This window comes from Podarcis cretensis, assembly GCF_951804945.1.
Source record: "Podarcis cretensis genome assembly, chromosome: 6".
NCBI classification, from domain to species: Eukaryota; Metazoa; Chordata; class Lepidosauria; order Squamata; family Lacertidae; genus Podarcis; species Podarcis cretensis.
The window spans coordinates 45,186,334-45,212,819 of NC_137175.1; the positions used below are offsets into that span (position 1 = coordinate 45,186,334).

Consider the following 26,486-nt stretch of genomic DNA (forward strand, 5'->3'; position numbering starts at 1 on the left):
TGGAAGGTTGCCAGGGTAACTGCTTTGGGGGAGGGCAAGGGGCTTCTGGGAAGAAGAAAGGGGGAGAAAGGAGGACTGCCTGCAGTGCTTTGGGCCATGCTGTAAGATCTGGACCCCCTCCATGCAGACTGAAGGTGTAATTATGTGAATAAACCCATATTTTTTAAAGCTTGACAGTCTCCGCTATGTCTTCCATTCTCCAAAGGGACATAGATCCTGTGTGTGTGGCTGTGGCCCCATGCACTCCTGCCGCTGCTTAGCAGAGGGAGGGAGGGGAACTGGGCTTTTATAACAATATATAACAGTGGAAAATGAAGTAGCCCTCATTTGTACAAATGAACTTGGCAGGTACCAAAGACCAGAGGTTCTTTTTTAAAAAATCCAAGTTCTATTTCCATTCCAAGGGATGTGTTCATAGATGGCTGTGCCTTTGCTATATTCAGACTCATTGGGAACTCTGGGAATCTAATGCTGTAATTGTTAACACAGAAAAGTTGAGTTTCTTGTGTAAGAGGGGGTTAGTTTGAGTGTAGCTGCATACCTGGCTCAAACCTCTGGATCTACCATCTCTGGGGGGGGGGGTGTTGTGAGGGGAAATTTTGACTGAACTATGAGAATCTCAGCTTACATCCTAAAATGGAAAGTTGTATGTGTAGTGGTGGATTTAAAATGTTATTTCCATATGTATCCTGACTGTTTCTCAGTCACAGCTGGTTTATTTTTTGTACTAACAGCTGTCCCTTCACCAAATGGACCCAGGGCGGGTTACAAAAAATGCCACAATTAAAAGAAATACTGTGTAAAATAATAAAATGAAGCCACACAAAAAACAACTGATATCAGAATAAGGAAGTAGCAGCACAAAACAGCAATGTACAGAAATGCAGGAGGAAAGAAGACATCCACTCAGCAAAAGGCCTGGGTATAAAGAGTGTGACTTGACTAGGGATGTTGGAGAACTTTGCAATAATTTAACTTGTTAGCGGGTGGTGCTGTGGGTTAAACCACAGAGCCTAGGGCTTGCCAATCAGAAGGTCTGTGGTTCGAATCCCTGTGATGGGGTGAGCTCCCGTTGTTTGGTCCCTGCTCCTGCCAACCTAGCAGTTCGAAAGCTTATCAAGTGCAAGTAGATAAATAGGTACCGCTCTGGCAGGAAGGTAAATGGGGTTTCCGTGTGCTACTCTGGTTCGCCAGAAGCGGCTTAGTCATGCTGGCCACATGACCCAGAAGCTGAACGCCAGCTCCCTCAGCCAGTAATGTGAGATGAGCGAGATGAGTGCCACAACCCCAGAGTCATTTGCAACTGGACTTAACTGTCAGGGGTCCTTTACCTTTTTATGCAATAATAGCCAAAGTAAATTATTCCCCCCAGGGAAAAGTAAATAAAGCAAGCTTTGCAAACACTCACTCTCTCTCTCTCTCTCTCTCTCTCTCTCTCTCTCTCTCTCTCTCTCTGTGTGTGTGTGTGTGTGTGTGTGTGTGGTATCCTCCAGTTTCTCTGCCATAATACAAAATATTGGTCAATTTTTAAAAAATACCGTTGCTCTCTCTGCATTTTGCACATTACCACATTTTCTTCTGCATGCGGCTGTTCACAGCTTTGCAAGTAGGAAGGGAAAGTGAGGGAGATGGTTGGATTTGTTGTGGAATTACAATGGTTGTTTCTCCATTGGGGATGTCTTGCTTGTGATCTGTGTCATTCACACAAAGATAATGACTTAAAATCTTTTGAAATAAATAAAAAAATAAAAAATTGTCCAGTAGCACCTTAGAGACTTAGAAACTACTTTGTTCTGGGTATAACCTTTTATGTGCATGCTTTCGTGTGCGTGCACACTTCTTCAGATACCTGAAGAAGTTATCTGAAGAAGTGTGCATGCACACGAAAGCTCATACCAAGAACTAACTTAGTTGGTCTTTAAGGTGCTACTGGAAGGAATTTTTTTATTTTGTTTTGACTATGGCAGACCAACACGACTACCTATCTGTAACTTAAAATCTTTTGTTTTATTTCCCACCTTAAGTAAATAAGGTGGCAGGCCTGCCAACATGATATCCATTACGTAAGAGGTGGTCATGCCTCTATAACAATGACATTATTTTCACAAATAATGATATTAACACCTGGACAAATCAGTGCAAGGTTTGAAGGTATGGGAGGTGCCTCAGATCTGGGGCAAAGAAACCAGGCAATTAGTTTCCGCTGCCCCAGATGCTTTGAGTGATTGAAGTGGAACAGGAAAACCTCTTCTTTTTCCTCCTCCTCCTCCTCCTGTTTGCTGGAGCATCACCCACACATCTCTGCACTGGCAGCATTTGGGAGTGATGGCAAAGTTTTTAAGTTCTTCTACTTATTCCTGGAGGCATGTCAAACCCAGCTGAAGTTGTAGGCACAAGTATGGGAAGGAGAAAATGTGGCTCTTTTTATTGAATGCCCCGAGCTGAGACTCTGTGGGAGGTGCAGCGTAGACTTGCTGGCACTGGCAGCTCCCAACTCGTGGTGTTTAGCCCCACCAGTGATGTCTTGGTCACATTTAAAAGAATGAGCTAAGCAGCCTTGCAGTTTTGCAACTTCCTCTCACCACGGCTGCTGAGCACTAAATTAAAAGCGAGACCCTGAAAAATGAGGAAATGCCGGGTGCTATGTGAGAACTGGAGAGAAAGAGCTTGTTTGGTTACAAGGCGATGCGGCCGGTCACCTTCTTTCTTTGGGAACTGTGAAATTCTCTCCTCCTTTCTCTCTTCTTCCTGGCGCACTGATCACTAAGGTAAAAACTTTTGGGATTCACAAATGTGCTGTGCATCTGCATTTGGAATTAGAGATCAGCTTGGAAGCTTGATGGTGCATGAGTTTGTTGTGTGATGGCTCTCAAGGAGCTCCCATGAAGTTCTCTTCTTCTTTGCAGGAGAGATGGGAGTGTGTGTACTGTTTTCTGGACTGTGTGGAAGATGCTAAATCTCTTGTTTTTGAAAGTTGAAAATGTGTGCCAATAAAAAATGCCCTAAATTAGTTTAGTCCGATGTACTCAGGAGAACAGTAGAATATGAGAGCTGAGATCCTGCCACAGTTGATGTGAGAAAACAAGTCAATCAAGTGCACTGATTGCTGCACTTCAGGCATGCTTGCAAGTACGATAGGCATGCCTCACCTAAGCTATATTTCAAATTTTGAGTGTTAATTTTAATTCAATAAATTCTTAAATTTAAATTGCAAGCTTGAGTAGTTTTGTCTGGCTCTTCAAACTGATCAAAGCAAGCTCTTTGTTTCCACAAACTATGCCACATTACGAGTTGTCCAATGAGCTTCTACACATGAACTGCCCAGTGCTGAATTCAAATGCCCATGAGTGTTTGTGCAAATAAGAAAAAGAGTACTTCAAACTTGCAACTGTAAGAAGAGCCTTGGATTGTGATAGTCAACAGTTGGGAAAGCCATTGAACTGTATCCTGGCCAGGCCAGATGTGAGAGGCACAGACTTGGCTTATATGCTAGCTGTGTTTCCCATGGTGTTTATAGCTCCATTTTACCCTGAAGTACTGCTGCTAGAGAATGGAATAACCATTCATCAAGCAGTATTGTTGTCACTTAAACTTTATGCCGTGCACTGTTACAAAGCTTCAGGGTTTATTTTTACTGTGTCATAAAAACAAAAAATATTAAAAATCCACTGCTAAAATATCCTCTCTACTTACTCCTGTTTGCCAGCTACATGCCTCAGAATGACTAAGAACCTGCTGAGCATAAACTATTAAACAGATGTTAATGGCTGGTGTTATAAAAGTGAGAGGGATTGGTCAAAAGACCTTGCCTCACAGTTCTCCAAACTGTATCAGAGTTTCCCTCACTCTTAACTGTAACCCATAAAGTCCACAGCATATCAAGTATTAGGGTGTGGTTTGGCAGCCCAACTGAGTTTAGTCAAGGTCACAGTTGAACATTTGACTGCCCACAGTTTCACATGTAAAAGAAAAGAGAACTGTTCCATTTTTTAAAAAAAAAAACAAAACACCTGCCTCTTTATACGTAAAATATAAACTTTTGTACTGCACAAGTAATCCTACAACTGAGTGCATATACCTCATTGCCTGGAAGCCATTATTGCAAGAAAGTGCAAACTTTTGCAGTAATATATACTTCTGCATCCCAAGCCACCCTCAGAGGAAGCCCTGAGAGGAAAAAAAGACCACCCTTTTGCCAAAGGCACTCGTGAACCTAGCTGGCATGCCTAGTATTTTTTCACACAAGCCTCTGCCTGGGCATCCTTCTTGCTTTGGAAAGCTGGAGTATTTAAAATGAGTCTGTGCAGCAGGACTGGTGGGGCTTGTGCAGGCTGCCTTTGAAAGTACCACAGCTAGCCTCTCTCTGTGTGTGTTGGTCTTGGCCAAAGTTTGGGAACGCTGCCCTCCAGGATGCAGTGCTCTCCACTTGCTTCTTAGTGGCACTTAGAAAAGAAAACCCAAGAAGAAAGACTTGTTGAGAGGACTGCGGGGGGAGCTACACTCCGTTGTTTATACTTCTTTGTCCTCTATTTCCTTTTCTGAAGACTTGTGTATGTGTTGAAGATGTTTCACAAAACAAAGGGCAAAGATGAAACTTTCCCCTCTACCTCCTTTCTCCTGGAGCATTCAATAATTACTGGGTCCCTCCTGGGACATTTGCGCTGGCAATTTTTTTCTTTTTGAAATGGACTCGACGGTGAAATTGATTTTTCCATTCATAAAACATCACTGTCAAATGTTAAGCACAGGAACTGGAGGGAGCAGGGACATGGCTCTGAGATGAAGCAATTGCTCTGCAGAGTTTCTTTTGTTTTTGGGCTTGGGTGGAGGCGCAAAAGTTTGACTTTCTTATTGACCCACGGGTTCTTCCAGACAGGAGTTCATGCTGAGTTAATGCTGCTCACGGCCACAAGTTGCAGTTTTTCCACACAATGTCCTCCTCAGAATTCACTCCCTTTTTTATTTTTATTTTTTACATTTAATCTGTATTTTCCCATACCAGCTAAAATCTGATAAGTAAAAAAACAAAACCTATTATGCATCTGTAGCCACATTGTGTGTGTGTGTGTGTGTGTGTGGTCTGTCATGCATGTTGTATTTCAGTGCGTGACCTCTTATTGTCATACCTCTACTTCCAGTGGCTCCTCACCTGGGCACAGCTTGCCCATTTTTGTTTCTAGTGGCCCAAAAGACCAAAGGAAAGGAACCTATTTCCATTTTTTGCAGCAGACTTTGGAGGAGATGGGTACAGAAAAGCTGGGATGCTCAAGAGAGTCTCTCTTGTCCCTTTCCTGGCCCCACTGCACTGCTTTCCTATCTGGTAGTTCTTGCCACCACCCTCTTTTTGTAGGTCACTTACAGCCTCAGAAAAGGGGGAAACTGGGGTGACCAATTAACTGTTAGACTTGGGTATCCCAGACCAGTCAGTACTCCTTGCACCCCCAGCCAATCCCTTGCAATCTGCTGCCCCTCCCCCCAATATAGCAAATTCCTGACCTTGACCAACTTTGATCCTAGACCTCCAACAGGGTGAAAACCAAAGCAGTCTACCTGGGAGCAGGCGCTGGGGATGGTCAGCTTCCCAGTGGTCTGGAAGATGGGTATGGATCCGGTGGTGGTGGTGGGAGGGAACAATAGCACCTCAGTTTTGAGGGGGTGGCTCTTGGCTCTTTCTGACCAATGAGAGCACCCCATTCTCCACACAGATATCCACACATTTATGCTGAGTGTATCCCAGGACAGAAATCACAGCATGTACATCATGGAGTTGTTTTAAGTTAATACAGAAGTTTTGCGCTAGACTTCTTTTATCACTCTTGCTCAAGGCCTTAAATTACTTTATCATTTTTAAAAAAATCAAAATGCCTATTGCACTGCTGAAAAACCCCACAAGCCCTCATTTTGCCATTGTGAAACACTTAACTGGATTAATAAGGCTAGTAATGCTCCTTCCTTCCTGGGAATTGACCCGTCCCTGTCTGGAAGCTCTGTGGATGACAATTTATTTTCCCTAGAAATGTAAGGGCAGAAAGAGGCTGGTAGAGGGAACCACACACATGGTCTCTCTGCTCATACTGCATACCCCACTGTACTACTTCCCTTTTCCTGGTGCTCCCATGGAACTAGGGAACAAGAGAACTCGGGGCAGGTTAGTATTTCATCCTGGGGCAATCCTTCCCAGAGTTTTGTTTTCCTGCAGTTGCTGCTGCTGCTTAGTCTTATTTATTAAATTTCTGTCCTGTCCTTCTTCCCAAAGGAGCCCAGGGCAGCAAACACAGTAGTAAAGTGATACAGTTAGAAACAAAGACCTATTTAAAAAATTAAGAGCATTTAATAGGAAATTAAAAACACACACACACCACCACATCTAATTTCATGGTTTTCTGTAAAAGTATTTTTCAGCCATCATATGCCTGGGTGAATGACGTTTTTCAATTCCTCCTGGATATTGTTAATGGGGAAGACAGGTGTACCTCACCAGGGAGGGCATTCGAGTAATGGGGGAACTGCCACTGGGAAGGCACTGTCATGGGTCAATGGTGACCAGGGAGCATCCATTGGTCCCAGTGGGGAGTGCAGCTTATATGGACAGCACTTGTTTGGGACACTGTGGCAGCCCCCCAACGGCATCCTAGGCGGGTTTGTCTACTGCAGATTGACTTGGAGCTTGGCTGAGCACTGAGCTAAATCCCGACTTTGAGCCAAGCAGTGTTGCCAGCTTGAAGGTAGGGCAGAATGCACAGCTGCATTCCCCTTTACTTGGCTTAGCTGGTAGGACCTTGCGGTTGCGGAAGAGATTGACAATCTTAAATTAACGTTGCCTGTTGCCCCATACTACTAACCCCCCCAGCAGCTGGTGGGAAGTGCAGGCCTGCCACGTGCTCAGGGCCATGGCTTGTAGAGTTTTGTGAGCAGTGAAGGTCATTCTGCGGGGTCTACGTTCTGCAGGGTTAGGGCTATAATATGCACAGAGAACTTCTCCGCCTTGCAGGGCCCCCACAGTGTCTGCACACTAATCCTGAGCAGTGGTGGGTTTTTGTTTTTTAAAAAACATGAGGAGGTGCTGACATTCACATTTTGGTAAAAGTGTTGCAGGCAGCAGCATAAAATGGGTGTCATGGGCAGCATAATTCGAGATATTATGGTGCCCTGTGTCATAACAAAAAAAGAGCTGGGCCTGAAGATGTCTCTCTGTGTGTGTTTATAGGCATAACGTATATAATGTTAGGTGAGGGGATTTCTTTGAGGTCTCTTGAAGAGTTAAAGTACAAATCCTTATTTTAGGTAGATGTTATGTTGTGTTTATATATATATATATATATTCTGGCAAGCCAATAACTAGAAATAGAATCCGTCTCCTATCACCTCCCAAGGAAGAATGATTTTAGGAGACTGGCAACACCTCCTTCTTGAGTAGGGTGAGGGATCTGTAACCCAACCTACCCCTGGATGTTTTGCCTGTGCTATATATAGTAGCTGGCCTCTTGGAAGTTTGTTTTTATCCCTCTTGGTAAATATATTTTTTGCAGCCATCAGACACCCCTTCCCCCACCCCCACCAAAGGTTCAAAATAGGAGTAACTGATGGAATTAGGAGTCTATGCTCTATAGGAAAAAGGAACATGTGTACTGTTCTTGTTATCCTGTATAAATGACTAAAGGACCCCCCCCCCTTTTCTTTTTACTAAATATTGAGGAGGGATGGCTCTTGACTGCATTAATCATTAACTCCCCTGAGCAAGCACAACAGTTAACTTGAGCGTACAACTGAGCTAAAGTAATGGGAGATACAGTCTGCTGCTAGATTTATGAACTGTGAATGAAAACAACTCCTCATATCTAAGGCACTGCCTGGACTGCCAGGTTGAATCTTCCTCACTTTGCAACTGGCGGTGTCATCTGCTCTGGTGCAACATGCTGCCCAGCATGAATTCTCTGCTTACACCTACAGTGATGTTCACCCGCCTGCGCTTTGTGCCCTCTTTGAACAGCTGTGAAGGACTCTTCAGTGTGCAAAACTGTTTGGGTGTTTCAGCCTCCTTGTGGGTGGCACTGTGAAACAATCCTGTTTCTCCTTGGGCTATGATTGCAGCTTTTTGTCCAGCTTTAAAATGCCCTCATCTGAAATTTAGAGACAGGAGAAACTGCAGATGGGTAAACAGCTGATAGGGGAAGGGGCAATAGGTCAGGGGCAGAGCATTTTCTTTACGTTCAGAATGTCCCTGGTGTCTCTAGCTAGGGCTGGGAAAGACTCCTTCCTAGAACCCTGGAAATTTGCTGCCAGTTAGCATGGACAGATCTGAGCCAGATGGACCCAATGGTCTGACTTGATGTACCTCAAATTCCTATGTTTTTGACAGTTTTATCAAAGGCCAGCTCCCTTATTTGGCCATCTGAAGCCAGTCCCTCTGGTGACGGTGTGGGAAGTGAACTTTCAAGTCAGGTGTCACAAACTCATGACTTCTTGAATTGCAGACTGTTATGGTGGCATTTGTGGGTTCTTAATACATGGCTTGCTCTTGCTGGATTTCCCCTAACCACAAAATCTCCTCTAGCGTACCATGCTTGTGTTTACTACCTATCCAACAAATTCATTCTCAGTGATGGTTGCAAAGCTAAGTGCCATATGGGGACCAGCAGCTTTTTGCCTGGCATTATATTATAACAATTGATCTTGACTTTTTAAAACCTTGTATCTAAGACCAGTGATATGAATCCTGAAAAATTACAATGGTTTGGATAATAGGTGGAATTAGGAATAAATGTGCTGGGATGAATTTGCAATGCTATAGCTTCTCTTCTACATTACCTAGGCTTTCATGACTGGGATAGATGCTTTTTTTTTAAAAAAAAGAAGAAGACATGGTACAATTTCCTGCCAGTTACTGATCTTGGTTTTTCCCATGCTTTTCTCCATTTTTTGAATTCTAGAAAGTCATACCAAAGGGACATCTGAACAAACACTTCCTCCCATCCCATATGTGCCTTCCCAATCCTTGAGGTCATTGGAAGAGGCCCTATTGTGGGTGCCCCGTCCATCTAACAGTTGGGTGAGTAACAACCAGCTTTATATTTTGTGGCGTTCCCAATGAGTGCATTTTGTATTCCAGGTTCTTTGAGGCAAGGGACAAGAACGTCCTTTTATCGAAAGCCTTTTTTTTTTTTTTTTTTTTAGACCAATGCTGTTTATATTCAGATGTCATGATAGGTCATGGTTTAGTGTGCTTAAAATGAAACCAGCATCTCCCCAGGCTCATGTGCTCCCCTCTCTTCCATCGACACAGCCATGAGGTGTTGAGAAGGGTTTGCTTCTGTTTTTTATTAACTGTGGCATCGTATTTTGTCCAAAGCCTATAAATTCAGTAATTCCAATATAGCAGTGCTAGGTTTGTGCTGCTGTGTTTGTATTGTTTCTGTTTTGAATCTTTTTATATGTTTTTTTATTGTTGTAATATTTTCAATACATTGTGTACTGTCCTGGGCTCCTTTAAGAAGCAGGTAAAGGTAAAGGGACCCCTGACCATTAGGTCCAGTCGTGACCGACTCTGGGGTTGCGGCGCTCATCTCACTTTACTGGCCAAGGGAGCTGGTGTACAGCTAGCCGGTGGCTGGCATGACTAAGTCGCTTCTGGCAAACCAGAGCAGCGCACGGAAACGCCATTTACCTTCCCGCCGGAGCGGTGCCTATTTATCTGCTTGTACTTTTAAGAAGAAAGATGGCACATAAACACAATAAATAATAAACAGCATTATTTTACTTTACTTTACTTTACTCATACCCCGCCCATATGGCTGGGTTTCCCATCCCACCTTTCCCCCAGGCATCTCAAAACAGCACACATGGTTCCTGCCTATTTTATCTACACAACAACCCTGTGAGGTAGGTCAGACTCAGAGCCAGTGACTGGCCAAAGGTCACCTAGTGAGCCTCATGGGTGGAGTGGGGATTTGATACTACTACACTACACTGGCTCTCTTGTGTAAAGGAGAGAAAGTTGGCAGATGAAACTTTTTACATCGTAGAGCTGAAACTGACAGGATTTGCATAGTAGCCACTTGGCACTACATAAAGGCCAATTCACTAGCACTAGAAGTGTTTGCAATCAAATGCTCCTCAAAAAACCAGACTAGGCAGCCAGAGGTATAGTTCCTTCAGAAAACACAAAGCAGGGTGAGCGGGTCCCTTTTTAGTATCATCTCTCCGGCCTATGGAGGATCAAAAGCAAAGTATCAGGTGTCCATAACTTTAGTCCTGGTTTTCGTATACTGTCTGCCTCCACAGAAATACTTTCGGAATGATTCCTGTGGAAGGATGTGTGTGGAAAATGAATGTCTGAAGGCTGGTAACAGGTGCTCAAAAGGAGAATGGAAATGTTTGTGGGTTGTGCTACAGTTTTCCTGCATTTGATGTAACTGATCCAAATCCTCAGCATTTAGGAAAGAAGAGAGCCTGGATTGTAACTCTTGACTAGTTTGCCATTTGGTATGAAACAAGCCTAATAAGCCAGAGGCTTGTACTGCAACACTAGTCCGAGTGGCCAAGGCAATGCAAATTGGCTTATCTCCATTCTGGCATAGCTGACACTGGCTAAAAGCTGAGGAGGGGCAATGGTTTCCCTGCTGTCAAAATTCCTGGCCTTAACCCTTGCCTAGTTCTGCAAAGCTGCCTTTTGTATGCAGCTCAGTGTGGCACACACTAGTTCTTTGTTAGCCAGAAGCTCCAGTTACTAAGGCTAGGATGCTCAGCAACTCATCAAGGGCAGATCTGTGTTTTGTATTCTGTGCCGTCCTCAAGGAGTGCCAATGGTACCAACTTCCTGCTATCTTCTTTTCTGGCTTGATTGGGCAGCATGGGGGACAAATAAAAACTAAGCTTTTATTATTATTACTTTTAAAGACTTTAATTACAACAGAAGAGGCTTCTGGTGTAGATAGATTTTTTTTTTAAAAAGAGCCACTTTTTTAGCCAGCGTAAAATAAAGTGTACCCAGTTTTTGCCTGGCAAACATTGGAGGTCATGGTGTCATAAAGCCCTGATTGTAATCACAGCCTTTCTTGCTAGGAGGAGGGTTGAGGCCCAGCCTCAGTTTCCTCCAAAGCAGGTGTGCTGTCTAAGCCACAGCAAGAAGAGTTTGCAAAAGTTTCTATAGCTCTGGGGCATGAGGTTCTCAGGAAGGAAGGAAAGATGAGAGAGTGATTTGGGTAGTGGGTTGGCATTTGGGGCAGCTGTGCTTTAGCCTCTGCTTTTGCCACAAGTCTTTCTGTGATCATCATTCAATAAGCCATACCTTTCTATTTGGGATGGGAGGTGTGTGTGTGTGTGGGGGGGGATATATTAGCCTGTATTACGGAATGGCAAGAAAGGGGTTATGAAGTCAAGACATACTGGGTGAATATTTGGTGACCATTTGTCAAGCAGTAACTTATAACAGTGGACATGTAGGGAGTGGGTAATTGCTAGCCGTGATTGTGAGTAGAAGTTTCCTTCCTGCTCAGTAAGAAATATGAGAAAGTGGGAGAGGGTAGAATTCTGCTCCTACTGCATGGTTGCATACTGACCACTTTATAGATAGGAGGATTTTCATCCAGAAAAGTATTTGGGCCTCCATTCAACATTTGAATTTCAAACATCTGAGTCAGACTCCAAGGACAGCATCCCAAGTATATTATACCTCCTCCTCTTTTTCTTCCTTCTCAGTAGTTTTTGCTGAAAAGGACTGGAGCCTGAATCATTACGTTCCTTAATTGAGCCCATTACAGTGCAATGCTATCTTAGTGGGGTAGCATCAGGCACCTGAAAAGCATACAAAAAGAGCAGCAGCTCTGGAAGAAGGAAGGTTGGTCAATAGGACAGTTCCTCCTCCACCATCCATGGTATTCTCTATGCCTTTCTGATGTTGCCTTTGGCAAATTGTTAGCATCCTTTTGTGAGGTGGCTTGTGCCTATAGTAAAACAGACAGCAATCATTTTGTCCCCTTTGCTACTGGTATTTTAAATATGGTAAATATTCTGTGAGGCATGTGGATCACATGAGGCAGTTTGGAGCCAAAGGGTTCAGAACAAGCAAGGCATGTTTCTCTCACCTTGAAGTCCCTGGGGCAAATTCACCTTTGGTTCCCAGCCCAGCTATTGGTTGGGTATCTTCACATTTACTGATATCTACTTGGCTGCTCTGTTTCATTTGCCACAAGCTGAATGTTTTGTGCACCACTGCTCAGGTGTTATGTCCGAACAGGAAATATCCACCTCTGTTGGGGACACAGGGCTGTGCATGTCAAACGTCCTCATCTACCTCAGCACTGCTTTCTGTATTCCAGACCTCCTTGTGTTGAGCAAAGGAAGGTCTGAAGGCCAGGACTCCTGGCTTCTAGTGTGTTCAGTGTGGGTAAAAGCCCCCTTCTGTCGTTTTCTGCTCAGCACAAGAGGGTCTGAGACTGAATGGGCAAGGACAGGCGTATTAGATTCTGTTGTCTGGTCCTCTGTGACCCCAACACAGATTGCAATGAGATTCAGGCAACCTATTCACAAACTTAGTTAGATCTAGAAAATGAGTAGAGCTTTACCCATGATTAGTGTGGTTATCCCAGTCAATGCCAATTCTGTTGTTGTTGATGGAATTGGACTTTGAAGTGGCCATCAGTGGGGAAGTTCAGGCCATTCAGATGATGTGTACAGTATTTCCCAGACTTGCACAGGACCCAGGACAGTACATCCTTACTGCCTCCCTATATGATGCCAGTAGCCAGATATTGGCACAGAAATTGAGGCGGAGATTAGTGCTGCATAGGTTCTTCCAGCTCCAGTAGTCATAGAATGGTCCATCCATCCATGCAGTTGCAGGGAGAAAATATATATAGCTATAAATATGTATATGTCTATGTCTATATCTATAGATGATATAGATAAAGATATACAGTCGTACCTTGGATCCTGAATGCCTTGGTACTTTGACATTTTGGCTCCCGAACACTGCAAGCCTGGAAGTGAGTGTTCTGGTTTGCAAACGTTCTTTGGAAGCAGAACGTCCAACAGGGCTTCCACGGCTTCCGATTGGCTGCAAGAGCTTCCTGCAACCAATCAGAAGCCGCACTTTGGTTTCCGAATGTTTTGGAAGTCGAACAGACTTTCGGAATGGATTCTGTTTGACTTCCAAGGTACAACGGTAGATCACTTGTGGGAGGAAATTAGCAAAAATAAACAAAATTAACAAAATAATTGGCTGGATCCCTAGATCCAAAGTTCAGGGCTAAACGCACTCTCCAGCAAGAGAGATCCCCCCAGCAGAATTTAAAAGTCACAAAAGCAACCAGCAGGGAAAGCGTGGGAATATAGGCTGTAAAACCCTTTTAATATCCTGGCAAGTCCACTACCAGCAGTTTAGTTTTTTGATATATATGAGGGGGAAAAGACTAGACATTTTGCTAGTAAAATGTCGTAATTGCTTAAAGCTTCATATTCGAATGCAAATCACTAAATAAATAGTCAATTAAATGTCACAGTTAGTTAAGTCACATACTTCTGTTATGCCTGTATAAGTATTCTAAGGAAGCCAGTGAGCGATTTAAGGATTATTATGCTGCTTCATCAAAGTACCTTCTGTGGTGTCGTATTGATTTTTGCGTGCTCATGAATAATGGTATGTTAAACAGGATAGTTGACTGGCATCCCATCAGGCATTTCTAATTGTTTTGAAACTTTCCAAGGCATTGCGCTGAGGCACTGAATTCTGCATGATACTAAAGAGGCTCTCACCAACTGGAAAAGCTAGAGTCTACTGAAGAATATCAGAGTTTGCAAACTTCACATCCTCTTTTGAATGCAAACCTTTGATTTCATTTCATAAAATTTATGTACCACTTATTTGTAACAAACAAACTACAAAGTAGTTTACAAAAGAATACACGGATAAAATTAGCAATCAAAACTGCTATTTAAAACATTCAAAAAGCAATTTAAATCAATTATAATCTAAAAACAGTATTTATTTGTTTTGAACTTGTATCGTCAGTCTGCTCCACTTCCTGAGATGTAAGTAGTAGTACAAGATCAATTTCAACAACACACTAGTTACCGTATTTTTCGCTCTGTAAGACTCACCCAACCATAAGATGCAACTAGTTTTTAGAGGAGGAAAACAAGAAAAAAAAGATTCTAAATCAAATGTTGTGGAAGAGCCTTTGCACGGCTATCCCTGAAGCCAGAACAGCAAGAGGGATTGCTGCGCAGCTCTCCCTCTTGCTGTTCTGGCTTCAGCGATAGCTGCGTAGCCTGCATTTGCTTCATAAGATGCACACACATTTCTCCTTACTTTTTAGGAGGGAAAAAGTGCGTCTTATAGAGCGAAAAAATACATTTAGCATTTGGCTTAGTTTTCATTCTAGAGGAAACCATGGTTTGTATCTTACCATGATGAGCTGCAATACTTACTAGTGCATGCTGCCCAATCACTCCCACTTTGCTCCACTGTTCCTGGAGCTGGAAGAAACAAACTATGAAGCTTGGCATTACACGCAAATCAGTGCTTGTGGTTTGCTGCTTCTCCAACAAACCATGAGTGAGAAGCTAAGGTTTGCTGTTGCCTTACTGCTCATATTTTGCTTGGAACAAACAAATCACTAGCATTGGTTCACATGCAAGTAACAATAAGCCCAAACCTCATGGTTTGTTTCTTCTAGTTCCAGGCCCAGGCAGGGTCGTTCAAAGCAGGAGCAATTGAGCACTATGCACTAACATGCTGCTTGTTCACAGTAAGCCATGGTTTATTGCTTACCATGGATTACCATAACATGAAAGCTGGGCCTATTCTCAACTCAAAAACACATGATATGTGCACATATGCCCAGTAAAGCAAATTATGTTATACACAAACGTGGGGAAATACTACAAGTATTAGTGGATCATCATATTCTGCACTTTAAGCAAATGACTCTTAATCCCCCTTCACCTGTTTATTGCATGGAGGGGTCTCCTCAGGATAGTACATGAGGCTATGGAGTCACATTGCTGGCCCCACCCATTGTCACACAATTTACCTGGTCCCTCAGGTGTCCATACATTGAACTTGGGACATCTGCATAGGGGAGGCCTACATGTGTGTGTGCGCGTAACCCAAAATATTTTATAAACCAAATATAAAATAATTTATTTAAAAGAGTCTTGAATGCTACTCAGCTACTCAGTGGGCTCTGAGTGGAAAATGCTGACATTTTTTCTCTCTCAAACGTTTTGTGCATTTGGACACTCAGTAATGAAAAAGGAGAGCATGTATTAAGGTACAGTGGTACCTTACAGACGCTTCATGTTACAGACTCCACTAACCCCAGAAATAGTACCTCAGGTTAAGAACTTTGCTTCAGGATGAGAACAGAAATCGCGCGGCGGCAGCGGGAGGCCCCATTAGCTAAAGTGGTGTCTCAGGTTAAGAACAGTTTCAGGTTAAGAACGGGCCTCCAGAACGAATTAAGTTCTTAACCTGAGGTACCACTGTACAGCAGAAACAAATACTATGCTGTGAGAACAGCCATGGACACGACATTTTGGAAGTTGGTCTAGACTGCTAGTGGGTCCCCCGAGACTGCGGCCACACGGCCACAGGCCACATAGCCCATGCTTTAACCTGGCCTTGTGCTTATGACTTGGTACTCTGGCATTTCACTAGCTGTTTCTGTGGTGATTCACATCAGGATGTGCAGGTTTGTCATTCTGTTAGCGAATGCCCACTCCTTCTTCCCTTGTGTGTGGGTGTATGTTCAGGTGTCACTTTAACCCATTCCTTTCTTCTTGTGCAGCTTAATTTTTCAAGGCACACTTTAGGCTCTTTCATGGCACGCTGTTGTGGCCTGGTAAATTGTGTGAGTAATCACAAGGCCCAGATGTGGTTTGGAGAGCAAACTCTGAGGGCTCATCCTCACTTCTGTTTGTCTCTTGGTTTTCAGGCATGGGTCTGATAGGTTTTTCTTTTGTTCCATTGTTTTCTCCGGGAAAACCCACTGCAGACCCTCCAATTTCCCTATTTTCCAGGGACATCCCTGATTTAGAGAAGCCGTCCTGGTTTCTGATTTGATCCTGGAATGTCCTGGTTTTGCTTAGGATGTCCCTACTTTCAATGGAGAAATGTTGGAGGGTATGGTAGGATGTCCCTATTTTCATTGGAGAAATGTTGCACAAATACATACAATTATTGAAGTAACGCTTTGACAATACAGTGGAACCTCGTGTTACGTACCATCCTCCTTACGAATGCTTCTGGTATCGAGCTCCACTATCCTGGAAGTAGATGCTCCTGGTTGCGAACTTTGCCCCGGGATGCGAGCGGAAGTCATGCATTGGCGGCGCAGCAGCAGCAGGAGGCACCATTAGCGAAAGCGCGCCTCATGTTAAGAACTGTTTCGGCTTAAGAACGGACCTCCGGAACAAATTAAGTTTGTAACCGGAGGTACCACTGTAATTGTCCTTCCCTCTAAGTTTCTGTATGATCTACAGGTAACTCTAGGTGGACTGTGTAAATTTGCTTTGATGGTATGAAATTGCCCCCTCCCCCCAACGATCTAAAGGCAGCAGAGGGGGGAAAATCATTTTATTATTTAATTTCTTAAATGAAAGATTGCCCTTCTGTGCCCGTCTAAATTCAAGGGTAGGATAATTCTGACTGCACATTTCCTCCAGTGGTATTTCTGAGAATCCTGTGCCCTGCTTCTATAAGTGGAACACATTACAAAATGTCCCTTTGGCTAGAGGCTAACCCTGTGAACTGTTGTGCACTGCGACCCCCAATGCTTGTGCAGTACAGAAAGTAATCCCTCCTCAATTCATTAAGAGCATAAGACTGCAGCCTTAGGCTAAAAGTCTAAACATGCCTACTAGCACTGAAGTGTGAGCGAGACTTTCTTCCAAGCAGACATGCATAAGGTGTTTCTGTTAGTGTTCCATGTGGCTCCACTGCTGGTTTACATTCTCCTTCCTTCAGACGTCCTGTTCTCTTTCCCCGCCCATCCTGTGAATGAGTCAGAGTGAAAGCAGAAGCTGATGAACGTTACATAGGGTGAAGCCAAGCAGAGCCAGCAGGGCTATTTTAAAACTCTATTGGTTTCCAATTCTCCCTGTCTTTTATGCAGGGCTTAGGCTCGCCTTGCCCTGTTGCTCTAGATGAAGTTCTCATTCTGAGGTGATGAGTGCTGGAATTTCCTTTGGGGAAAACCTGCATAGAATTCTCTGCTTTGTGACCTTGGTGAGTCTTCTTTTATGATAAAAAGAGTGGGGAAGAGACCCATAGTAGTGGAAGCAGAGAAATTGCTGAGAACCAGTGAAAGGTTGAGGAAACCAAGAATATATTCTAAATTGCTAATTCATCCAAATTTGGAGAAGGTAACAATGCTTCAGCTGATCTCTGGATTTAGGGATTTGAGGGAGGCAATGCTCATGGGACTTGCCTTTCTACTTGTACCTGGTTATTACATGGCCCATGACTGTGTGTAATTTCTGATATGCTTTCAGGTGGTCCATGAGAATATAACAATAATTTAATTCCAGAAGAATAAACATACAGGTCGTATGCACAAAAGGGCTTGTGGTGGCTTGAAAGATTGTGCCATAAACTTCCATGGGCCAGCTAGAGTCCACTTTATCATCCAGTACATGAAGTGTTATACTGAGTTGGCATACACACACACACACACACACACACACACACACACACACACACACACTGAGAGAGAGGTCAAGGTCAAAAGACTGAGATGTACAGTCTTTGACATCTCCATGCAAAACTGAAATGTACACAAGATATCCTGTCCTTATCTTGTATACACTGTTGTTTTGCATAGAAATCTCAGACTGTATCTCTGCATTCCATGGCCTTTTGGCTGCTCTGTTTGCATTTACTTTCCCCTCTAAACTTTGTGTGCGCATGCATTTCTCCTCCTCACCCCAGATATATAATCCCCCAGGTGAGAATAATACTTCTTGTACCTAATGAATTGAGCTGTAGTACGTGAAACCTTATCTGCTACCTCAAAAATAAAGCAAATTAAGGTATTTCCCTAAGCCAGTGGTGGTGGTGGCCAAACTTGGCCTTCCAGCTGTTTTTGGACTACAACTCCCATCATCCCTAGCTAACAGGACCAGTGGCCAGGGATGATGGGTATTGTAGTCCCAAAACAGCTGGAGGGCCAAGTATGGCCACCACTGCCCTAAACAAACAGTGATGGACACAGTTGTTGTTTTTTTAAAATATATTTATTTATTTTTCCAAAAACAAAAAAATACATCAAAACATCATAAAATAACAAAAACAATACATCCAATAAAAAAAAAAGAAAAAGGAAAAACATGAAAGAATAAAAATTTAAAAACAAAAACTCCAGTTTTCAGACTCATGTTTACAAAGCTTCGTTTCTTGACCTCCTCACGCCTCCCTTTTTTGTATTCCCCTTTGTCCAATTAAGTACAGCAACTCCTTACCCTTCTTCAAAACTTATTTCTGGTTATTGTAATCACTTCTATTATGTCTCCAATCTTTCCTCCTTATAATTAAACACTTACCATATTAATTGCTTTGACATAATATAACCTTGTTTTTTCACCCTTTTTCTGTTACATTTTTTACATATTTAGTGATGGACACAGTTGAAGCTTCCTTCCATCTGCACTCAAGCCCAGCTGGATGTGTGGTTGTGGGGAGGAAGGGCTGTAGTGATCCGTAATGTAGATATTATTTGCAGAGATTCCAAGTTCAATCCTTGTCGTAGGGCTAGTAAACACTTAAAAACCCAGACAGCTGCAATGTAGTTAGTGTAGACTATATTGATGTATTGATGTAGATGGACCAGTGGTCTGACATGGTAAGCATCCTGGGTAAAGGGAAAAGTTTACCTAGGCAACAGATTGATTCATACTCCATGTCATTGAGGTGTTTGCTGGTCAATTATTGAGGGCAGATTTAAGAATTGGATCTGCATAGTGGTATATTACTAGCACATGTCATAGTTGCATATAGAGGTTTGTAACTATGTCTGTCTACTATTTTGTAACCCTTTCTCCATGCAGTCATCGTTTTGTTTGGAATGCACAGTATAGCTACATCAGAGTAAAGAATGGGTTCAAATTCTGGAAGCCTATCAGGCTGTGTCCTACAACACCTTTGGGCAACTGCTAGGGGCCCAGTACTCCAGCAGAACCCACTGACACTTGGTGTGGGCCACTCTTTAACACAGAGGTAGGCAACCTAAGGCCCGGGGGCCGGATGCAGCCCAATCGCCTTTTCAATCCGGCCTGCAGACAGTCTGGGAATCAGCATGTTTTTACATGAGTAGAATGTGTGCTTCTATTTAAAATGCATCTCTGGGTTATTTGTGGGGCTTAGGAATTCGTTCATTTTTTCCCTTCAAAATATAGTCCGCCCCCCCCACATGGTCTGAGGGATGGTGGACTGGCCCACGGCTGAAAAAGGTTGCTGACACCTGTTTAACACAAGAGTAAAAAAAACCCTGGTACTCTGAGCAGTGCTAGGCTAGGCATTTCTCCAGGATGCTGTGAGAAATCAAAATGGTGGGTAGACTAAGCTGCCCAGCAGTGCTCAAATTATCGTTCCTGCTGCCATTACCAGGTAAGCCTGCCTCCCCCCCATCTCTCTCTTACAAACAAGTCAGAAAAGCAGGAATGTCCTAAATGGAGATCACAAAGTATGCAATTTTAGATTAATTGGCAAACTAAATGTTATTAAGTCCATCAAAGCTGAATGGAATTCACTTATCAGTCCTTCTTATTGCACACATGATGATTTGTGGTCATGATGCTACTGGAGCCTTCACACGTGATCCCGCTTTCAGTACTCTTTATTGAAAGAGTAGGCATAAGGAGGAGGGGGACAAGGAGAAAGGGACGACAGAGGACCAGATTCTTCATATCCCATAGGTTTCTGCTGACATCCCGTAGGTTTTTATGCTACATGTGTTCTGGGACTTTCTTGTCCCACTTTCATTGTGCTACAGCCCATCCAGATAGCAATAATGTGGTGGCATGGAGGAATCTTTGCAGAAGGTTCTAAAGCAGAATAAATCCACCACTAATGCACTACTACAGCATCAATAGAGCTGTATTGATGCACCTGCAATAGAGCACTGCATGCAGTGCACGTACAATGTGATGCACACATGTCCTTTTTTGCAAGTTGCTTTGAAAGTGCTCTATAAGGAAAAGCAGGTTAGAACTTCTTGAAACAAATAAAAATACACGCCTTAAAACACACATATAAAAAAAAATAACAAATTAGAAGGCTGTACATTGTTAAGAATTTCAAAACTGAAAGAAACACTTAGGGCTCTAACATTTAATGAACCATTAAACTTATCAGTTTTAATAATCTTTTGATGCATTTAAAAAGCTTCTCCCAATGGGTCGTGATTTAATAAAAGGAATATTTACTTTTTATACGAGCACTTAAAATGACTATAGGCAATAGCAACTGAGAACAGGAATTCATTCTTCATTCACTTCCTACACATAAGGGAATTTCACTTATAAGATAGTGCCGGTTCTGATGCATCATATTCAAAACAAAAGAATGCCCCATGTCACCTGCTTGAAGAAATCTTAGTCAACCAGTCACATGACTTTTGGTTGATTTGCATATGGATGAAAGCAGTTATTTTGAAGCAAGAAGCATGCTTAGCTTTTATTTTCTGGGTAGGCCTTGAGTGTTAGAAAGGGGTTTTTCTCCTGGACCTTAGAGACAGCGATGAAGGGGATAGAGGGGATTCTATCAGCCCACCTCTCAAGATCAGTCTCTTCCTCTTCTTCTGACACTTCCTGCACCTCCTCCCACATCTCCAACTACTAAAACTCTCTCCCTTCCTCCAGCCCTGGCTGCTGCCTCATGGGTGGCACAGAACCCCATAAATCACTGCCCCCTTTGCCTGTATCATCACTGCCCTGCCTTTGCCACACACTCCTCGAAGACCTGCCAGTACCTGGCACCTCCCCATGTAGCAATAATCTCTCAGGCCACTTCACCAGGAGAGCACATGAAGTACAGCAATCTATACAGTGGGGCCTCGCAAGACGAAATTAATCCGTTCTGTGAGGCTCTTTGTATAGTGTTTTTTTTGTCTTGGGAAGCAAGCCCATTGACAGCTTAGCGGATTAGCGCTATTAGCGGTTTAGTGGCTTTTAGCGGATCAGCTGATAAGCGGCTTATCAGCGGATCAGCTGATAAACGGCTTAGGGCTTAAGAAAAGGGGGGAAAAAGGGAAAAAACCCCGCAGGAACTCGCAAGACATTTTCGTCTTGCGAAGCAAGCCCATAGGGAAATTCGTTTTGCGAAGCGCCTCCAAAACAGAAAACCCTTTCGTCTAGCGGGTTTTCCATCTTGTGATGCATTCGTCTTCCGGGGCACCACTGTACCATAATCTCAGCATCCTATCACAACACACCAATCTCACATAACTCTGACAAGGAGTGTGGAACGGGGTTGCATTTCTCTGACCGCAGGTCTTGTGTGCTTAGAATCCGCTGATGGAGTACTAAGGAGAAACAACACTTTGTTTTGCATTTATTAATTTATTGAAAGCAATTCATTTTAGCAATTGTATACTGCTTCATCATAGCTGTCTCTATGCAGTGCACAGGAGACCTCATATAATAGGATTAAAAATGAGTTAAACCTGTAAATGAAAGAGTTGGAAGGGACCCCAATGATAATCTAGTCCACCCATGCAGTAATGTCAGGATTCCATTAAAAAGTTTGCAGGGTTTTTAAATTTTATTTTAAGTCTTCAGTAAGTGCCTCTCATACTTCAACTGGAAATGAGTTGCACAACATTGTGCCCACAATACTAAACACAGCTGCTTGTGGATATGAGCCCAAGCCATGGAGGACCACAAACAGTGACTCTCCCAATGGCCTTGGTGGTTAAGCAGGGGTATGAGGGATCAGGGGTTATGCACCAGAATGTGCATAATGTGTCATCTACATGTTTTATGCATAAAAGTGGCACCATAGAAAATCGTATGCATTGTGCATTGACTTGAAGCTGGAGATGAAAGCATATTTACCTTGAGATCTTACACACGCAAATGGTTGTTACCTTCCCCAAGCCTAGAACATAACCTAAGCGAATCAGTGCATTCTGTATTAATTTTAAGGTTGAGATTTGTTGAGATGTTCTCTTTCAGATGGTGTTTGGCTCATTTGTCTGTCCCAATTACAGTCATACCTCGGGTTACAGCTGCTTCAGGTTGTGTTTTTTCGGGTTGCGGACTGCTGAAACCTGGAAGTACCGGAATGGGTTACTTCTGGCTTTTGGCACGCGCAGAATCACAACCCGTTCGTGCGCAGACGCGGGTTGCGAACATGCATCCCACATGGATCACTTTCGCAACCCGAGCGCCCACTGTATTTCAAGAGATACTGGGTGCTATACTGAAGAGAATGAAAAAGCTAGAGAGGTCATAAGGAGGATCCTGGGAGAGTTTCCCAAGTATGAATTTGGGAGACTTATCACACAAGTTGGAACATATATTCCTATGGTGTAAGGAATGCTCTTGTTTCAGTTTGTTTGAAGTTAAGCTGATTTCTGAGCCAGAGTGCCTGTAGTCTATGAATAAGCTAACCATCGTGTGCCAGTTGTTATGTACTGCCTGTGTTATGACAGCAAGAAGGAATATGATCACTTTATCTATGCCCAGATAGGGCCTGTAAGCTCTTCACACTCCCTGACTGAAGAAGGCAGCTAGTAAAAGAGCTGAGGCGCTTTGAGGACAAAAGCTTAACCAGCAGGGTGTAAACTCCTGCTTACATATTTAGGAATCTGAAAAAGCAGCTGGATTCTTCCTCTGAAGTGCTGAAGAGGCCATGCAAAATTGCTCTGAAAGCATATTCGCTATAAGAGCTTACATATGGTTGCTATTTTTTACCCATCAAAAGCGCCCTGCATGCCTGATAAACCAGCTGCTTATTCCAGGAAATAATCTCAAAGATACATTTTTTTCCAGTGTAGCATTGGTCAGACCACACCTGGAATGTAGTGTCCAATTCTAGATGCCACAATTTAAGAATGATATTCAAATGTCATCCCAGTCATCAATTTGCTGTGGACCTTGGCCAAGCCACGGATTCCCCGTCTCTGCTTCCTACCTGTACTATGGACTTCATCGCACTGGGCTTTGTTTGATAGAATTGATTTGCTCCTGAAATGGTCCTGGTTTGACAGTCAAAATTGCTACCTATATTGGAGACCACTGGAATATGAGACAAGTTTGCTGGATGGGAGATTGATGAAATTTTTGGCAGGTGGGGGGCAGTGGACAACAGAGAGGCCACCACCCCTTTAGGTAATTGGTTCCATTGTTGAAATTCCCTTGCTGCTCAATTGAACTCTATCCTCAATAAACTTAAGCCTCTTAGATTTAGTCCTGCCTTCTGGGTAGTAGCAAACAAGTGTTTGCCCCTCTCCTAAGTGCTTGTATTATTATTCTTATTAGCTGATCAAAATGTGCTTAATCCCTTACTTCTCTAGCAAAATATTCCAGCAAATTGGTTGCATCTAATCAGTACAGTTTTATCTATGGTGTTTTCTTTATTTGCAGCCTGAGCATCTTTTCATGATCCTGGCATAGGCTAGGCTATTATCCCTAACATGGGAAGAAGTGGCAAGACTGCAGTTCTCTAAGTAGTGATACTCTGAACCATATTTCATCCTCATGCCAGAGCAAACAAGGCCCTTATCTCTCTTGAATTCCATCTGTCTCTCATGTTTGGAGTCCAGGGACTCGGGGAACCACCTCTGCCTTCATCCAGCAAAGTTTAATATACACTTCTTGTCACCTGACCGGAGATGATAAGAAATCTGAATGAGGGCAGTGGGTTTCCATTTTCCGGGTCATTACAGGGCAAAGATTAATGTAGAAGGAAAGGGGATCATTAACTCACTTTGATGTTAAACTTATTATTTTTTAAGTGAGTGAATGAGGAGGCCAACACTGGGAACACCATTTTGTTAGCAGTTTTTGTGGTTGTGTTTTTTGAAAGGAGAGCAAGAATTCATGAAAGATAGCTATAGCTCATTTAGACATTTTAAATGAGGGCTATGTTACGTTGTCTCTGCTTTAATGAAAGTTTTTTGGTGGGGAAGCTGCTGTTTTTCTTGTTGTTGATTTTAATTATGATATGGTGTTTCGTTTTTAGCATTGTTTTGCTTGTAAGCTATTTATTGATAGATGGCTATATAAATTTAAGAAGAAGAAGAAGAAGTTGAAGTTAAAGTTAAAGTAAACTATTTAACTTGCCATCAAAGAACCAAGTCCAGTCTTTGAAAAGCACTGGTTTGTTCCCGACTTCAGGAGTGCCTGTGATTTCTTGTTTAGGTTGTTAACACACATCTTGAAAGAGCAATTGTGTGGCTGTTATTGAACCGGCACTGCAAACCTGTATTCTTTTTGCTAGGTGAAGGTCCCATTGAAATCAGCTGGACTTAACTCTGGGCTCGACACACTTTGCTTGTCCCATGCCTGGAAAGCACAGGTCCAAACAGTTTTCTGTTTGCCCCACAGCTTGCTCTGATTCAGCAGTAAAGAGTGGATTTCCCCAGGAGGAAGGGGTTAGGACAAGTGGAAGTGTGGACAAGCCTCCTGAGTAGACATGCAGTGGGTGCCTACTGAGAAGATCCATAAAAATGCAACTGTAACAAAAGGAACTATTGTGAAAATAAGAAATATTTGGGGGTTTTTGGAGGGGGGGGGCACCAAGAATCATATAAACTGAGGGGAGGAGAGAGACCAGTACAGCCAAAGAAACATGACCACCTGCTCCTCTTCACAAGTTCACTTCATCTATTGGAACAAACACATTACAGTGGTACCTCGGCTTAAGTACTTAATTCGTTCTGGAGGTCCGTTCTTATCCTGAAACTGTTCTTAACCTGAAGCACCACTTTAGCTAATGGGGCCTCCTGCTGCCGCCATGCCGATTTCTCTTCTCATCCTGAAGCAAAGTTCTTAACCCGAGGTACTATTTCTGGGTTAGCGGAGTCTGTAGCCTGAAGCGTATGTAACCTGAGGTACCACTGTATAGTCACTGTTTGCAATTATGTCTGACATAGGGCCTAAATGTGTTTTTCTGTCCATATGAGCTTTCCTACCCTTGTGAAATTAGACCAAGCGTCTATGAATGTATTCCCCCCCACACTAACATCTAAAATCCATAAAATTAGAATACTTATAGAATACAAGCATTCATTCAAATGTGCATGTAAAAAGCAAAACAAAAAAACAACCCAAAACAAACAGTAATGTGCTTCATGTTGTTATACTTAAAATATGTTATTGTTCTGCTCTCGTTTTGTAGTTCCTGATTGTAGTTCATGTGCAACTAGGATCTAGAAAAACATCTTGGAATGATCTGAGCTCCTGCAAAAAACTCTGAATTGACATAGCAGTTCAGCTCATGCAACGCTTATCTTGCCTAGCTTTTAATTGCCATTATACTTGATATTTGGGGAGGTTCAGTGAAAAAAGTATTACATATTTTGTTCTGGTCGGCTTCACAAAAATTATAAAAGATGTTAGAAAAGATACATAAAGCAACCGTGGGGTCATAGAGTGTCCACACTAAGCTCAAGTCCATTAACACAGTCGAGCCAAAAGTTTTGCTGCTGCTGTACCTATTAGAATCACTTATGCTAAGCAACTTTCATTCTTGGTAAAATTCAGATGCATATTTCGTCCATAGCCATATTTCTTCTATAAGGGCAAAGGCCACATTTTATAGCCTTCTTTTGATGCTGAATGCTTGTGCCTAAATCCTTCCACTTTCCTTCTCAGGTTTTTAAGTGTCCCGTGGGAAACGCTGATAGATCCAAAATACCCGCCATGGCGTCACGAATTGGCTTGCGGATGCAGCTCATGCGAGAGCAAGTCCAGCAAGAGGAGCAGCGGGAGCGCATGCAGCAGCAGGCAATGATGCATTACATGCAGCAACAGCAGCAGATGCCAATGGCTCCAACCCCTGCCATCAACACACCAGTTCATTTCCAGTCACCACCGTCTGTGCCGGGAGAAGTCTTAAAGGTACAGCTCGAGTAAATAAAAGTCTTGGCAATGTGTTATGTACTGAGTTGAATAGGATCCAAACTGCAGCAGTCTGATTGGTCCTAGAACAATAGGATTCAGAATGCAGCAGTCTGATTGGTCCTAGAACAATGCAGCAGTATGATTGGTTGGCAGAAACCACCCAATCATGCTCCAGATAGAAGTGAATCCACAACCTGATTGGCTTACAGTAGAATTCCGGAATTAGCCAATCATGTGCAGCCCATTGTGTGAATAATGTATATAAAGCAGATACTTTGATACTCATTCATTCCTCCTCACCACTATGAGCTGAATAAAGAGCATGAAATCACTTTGCGACTCTGAGTATATTACACAATGCCTAGCGGGGAAGCCAAATGGAGGCACTATTTATGCTATGGAAATTGCATAGATGGATGTCT

At 43.0% G+C, this 26,486-nt stretch overlaps 1 protein-coding gene across 2 annotated transcripts in view; it reads left to right on the top strand.

The window, feature by feature from the left end:
- Nucleotides 1–26,486, top strand: part of TFEB (transcription factor EB) — a 72,006-nt gene that overhangs the window by 33,071 nt on the left and 12,449 nt on the right. The window contains exons 1-3 of one of the 2 annotated variants that reach the window (XM_079980895.1): nucleotides 2,620–2,768; nucleotides 8,931–9,049; nucleotides 25,816–26,061. In XM_079980895.1, the coding sequence (XP_079837021.1) occupies nucleotides 25,864–26,061 (198 nt within the window). In that variant the 5' untranslated portion in view covers nucleotides 2,620–2,768; nucleotides 8,931–9,049; nucleotides 25,816–25,863. Of the gene's footprint in view, nucleotides 1–2,619; nucleotides 2,769–8,930; nucleotides 9,050–25,815; nucleotides 26,062–26,486 lie in introns of those variants that run through there. The other variant, XM_079980894.1, reaches the window with a different exon arrangement.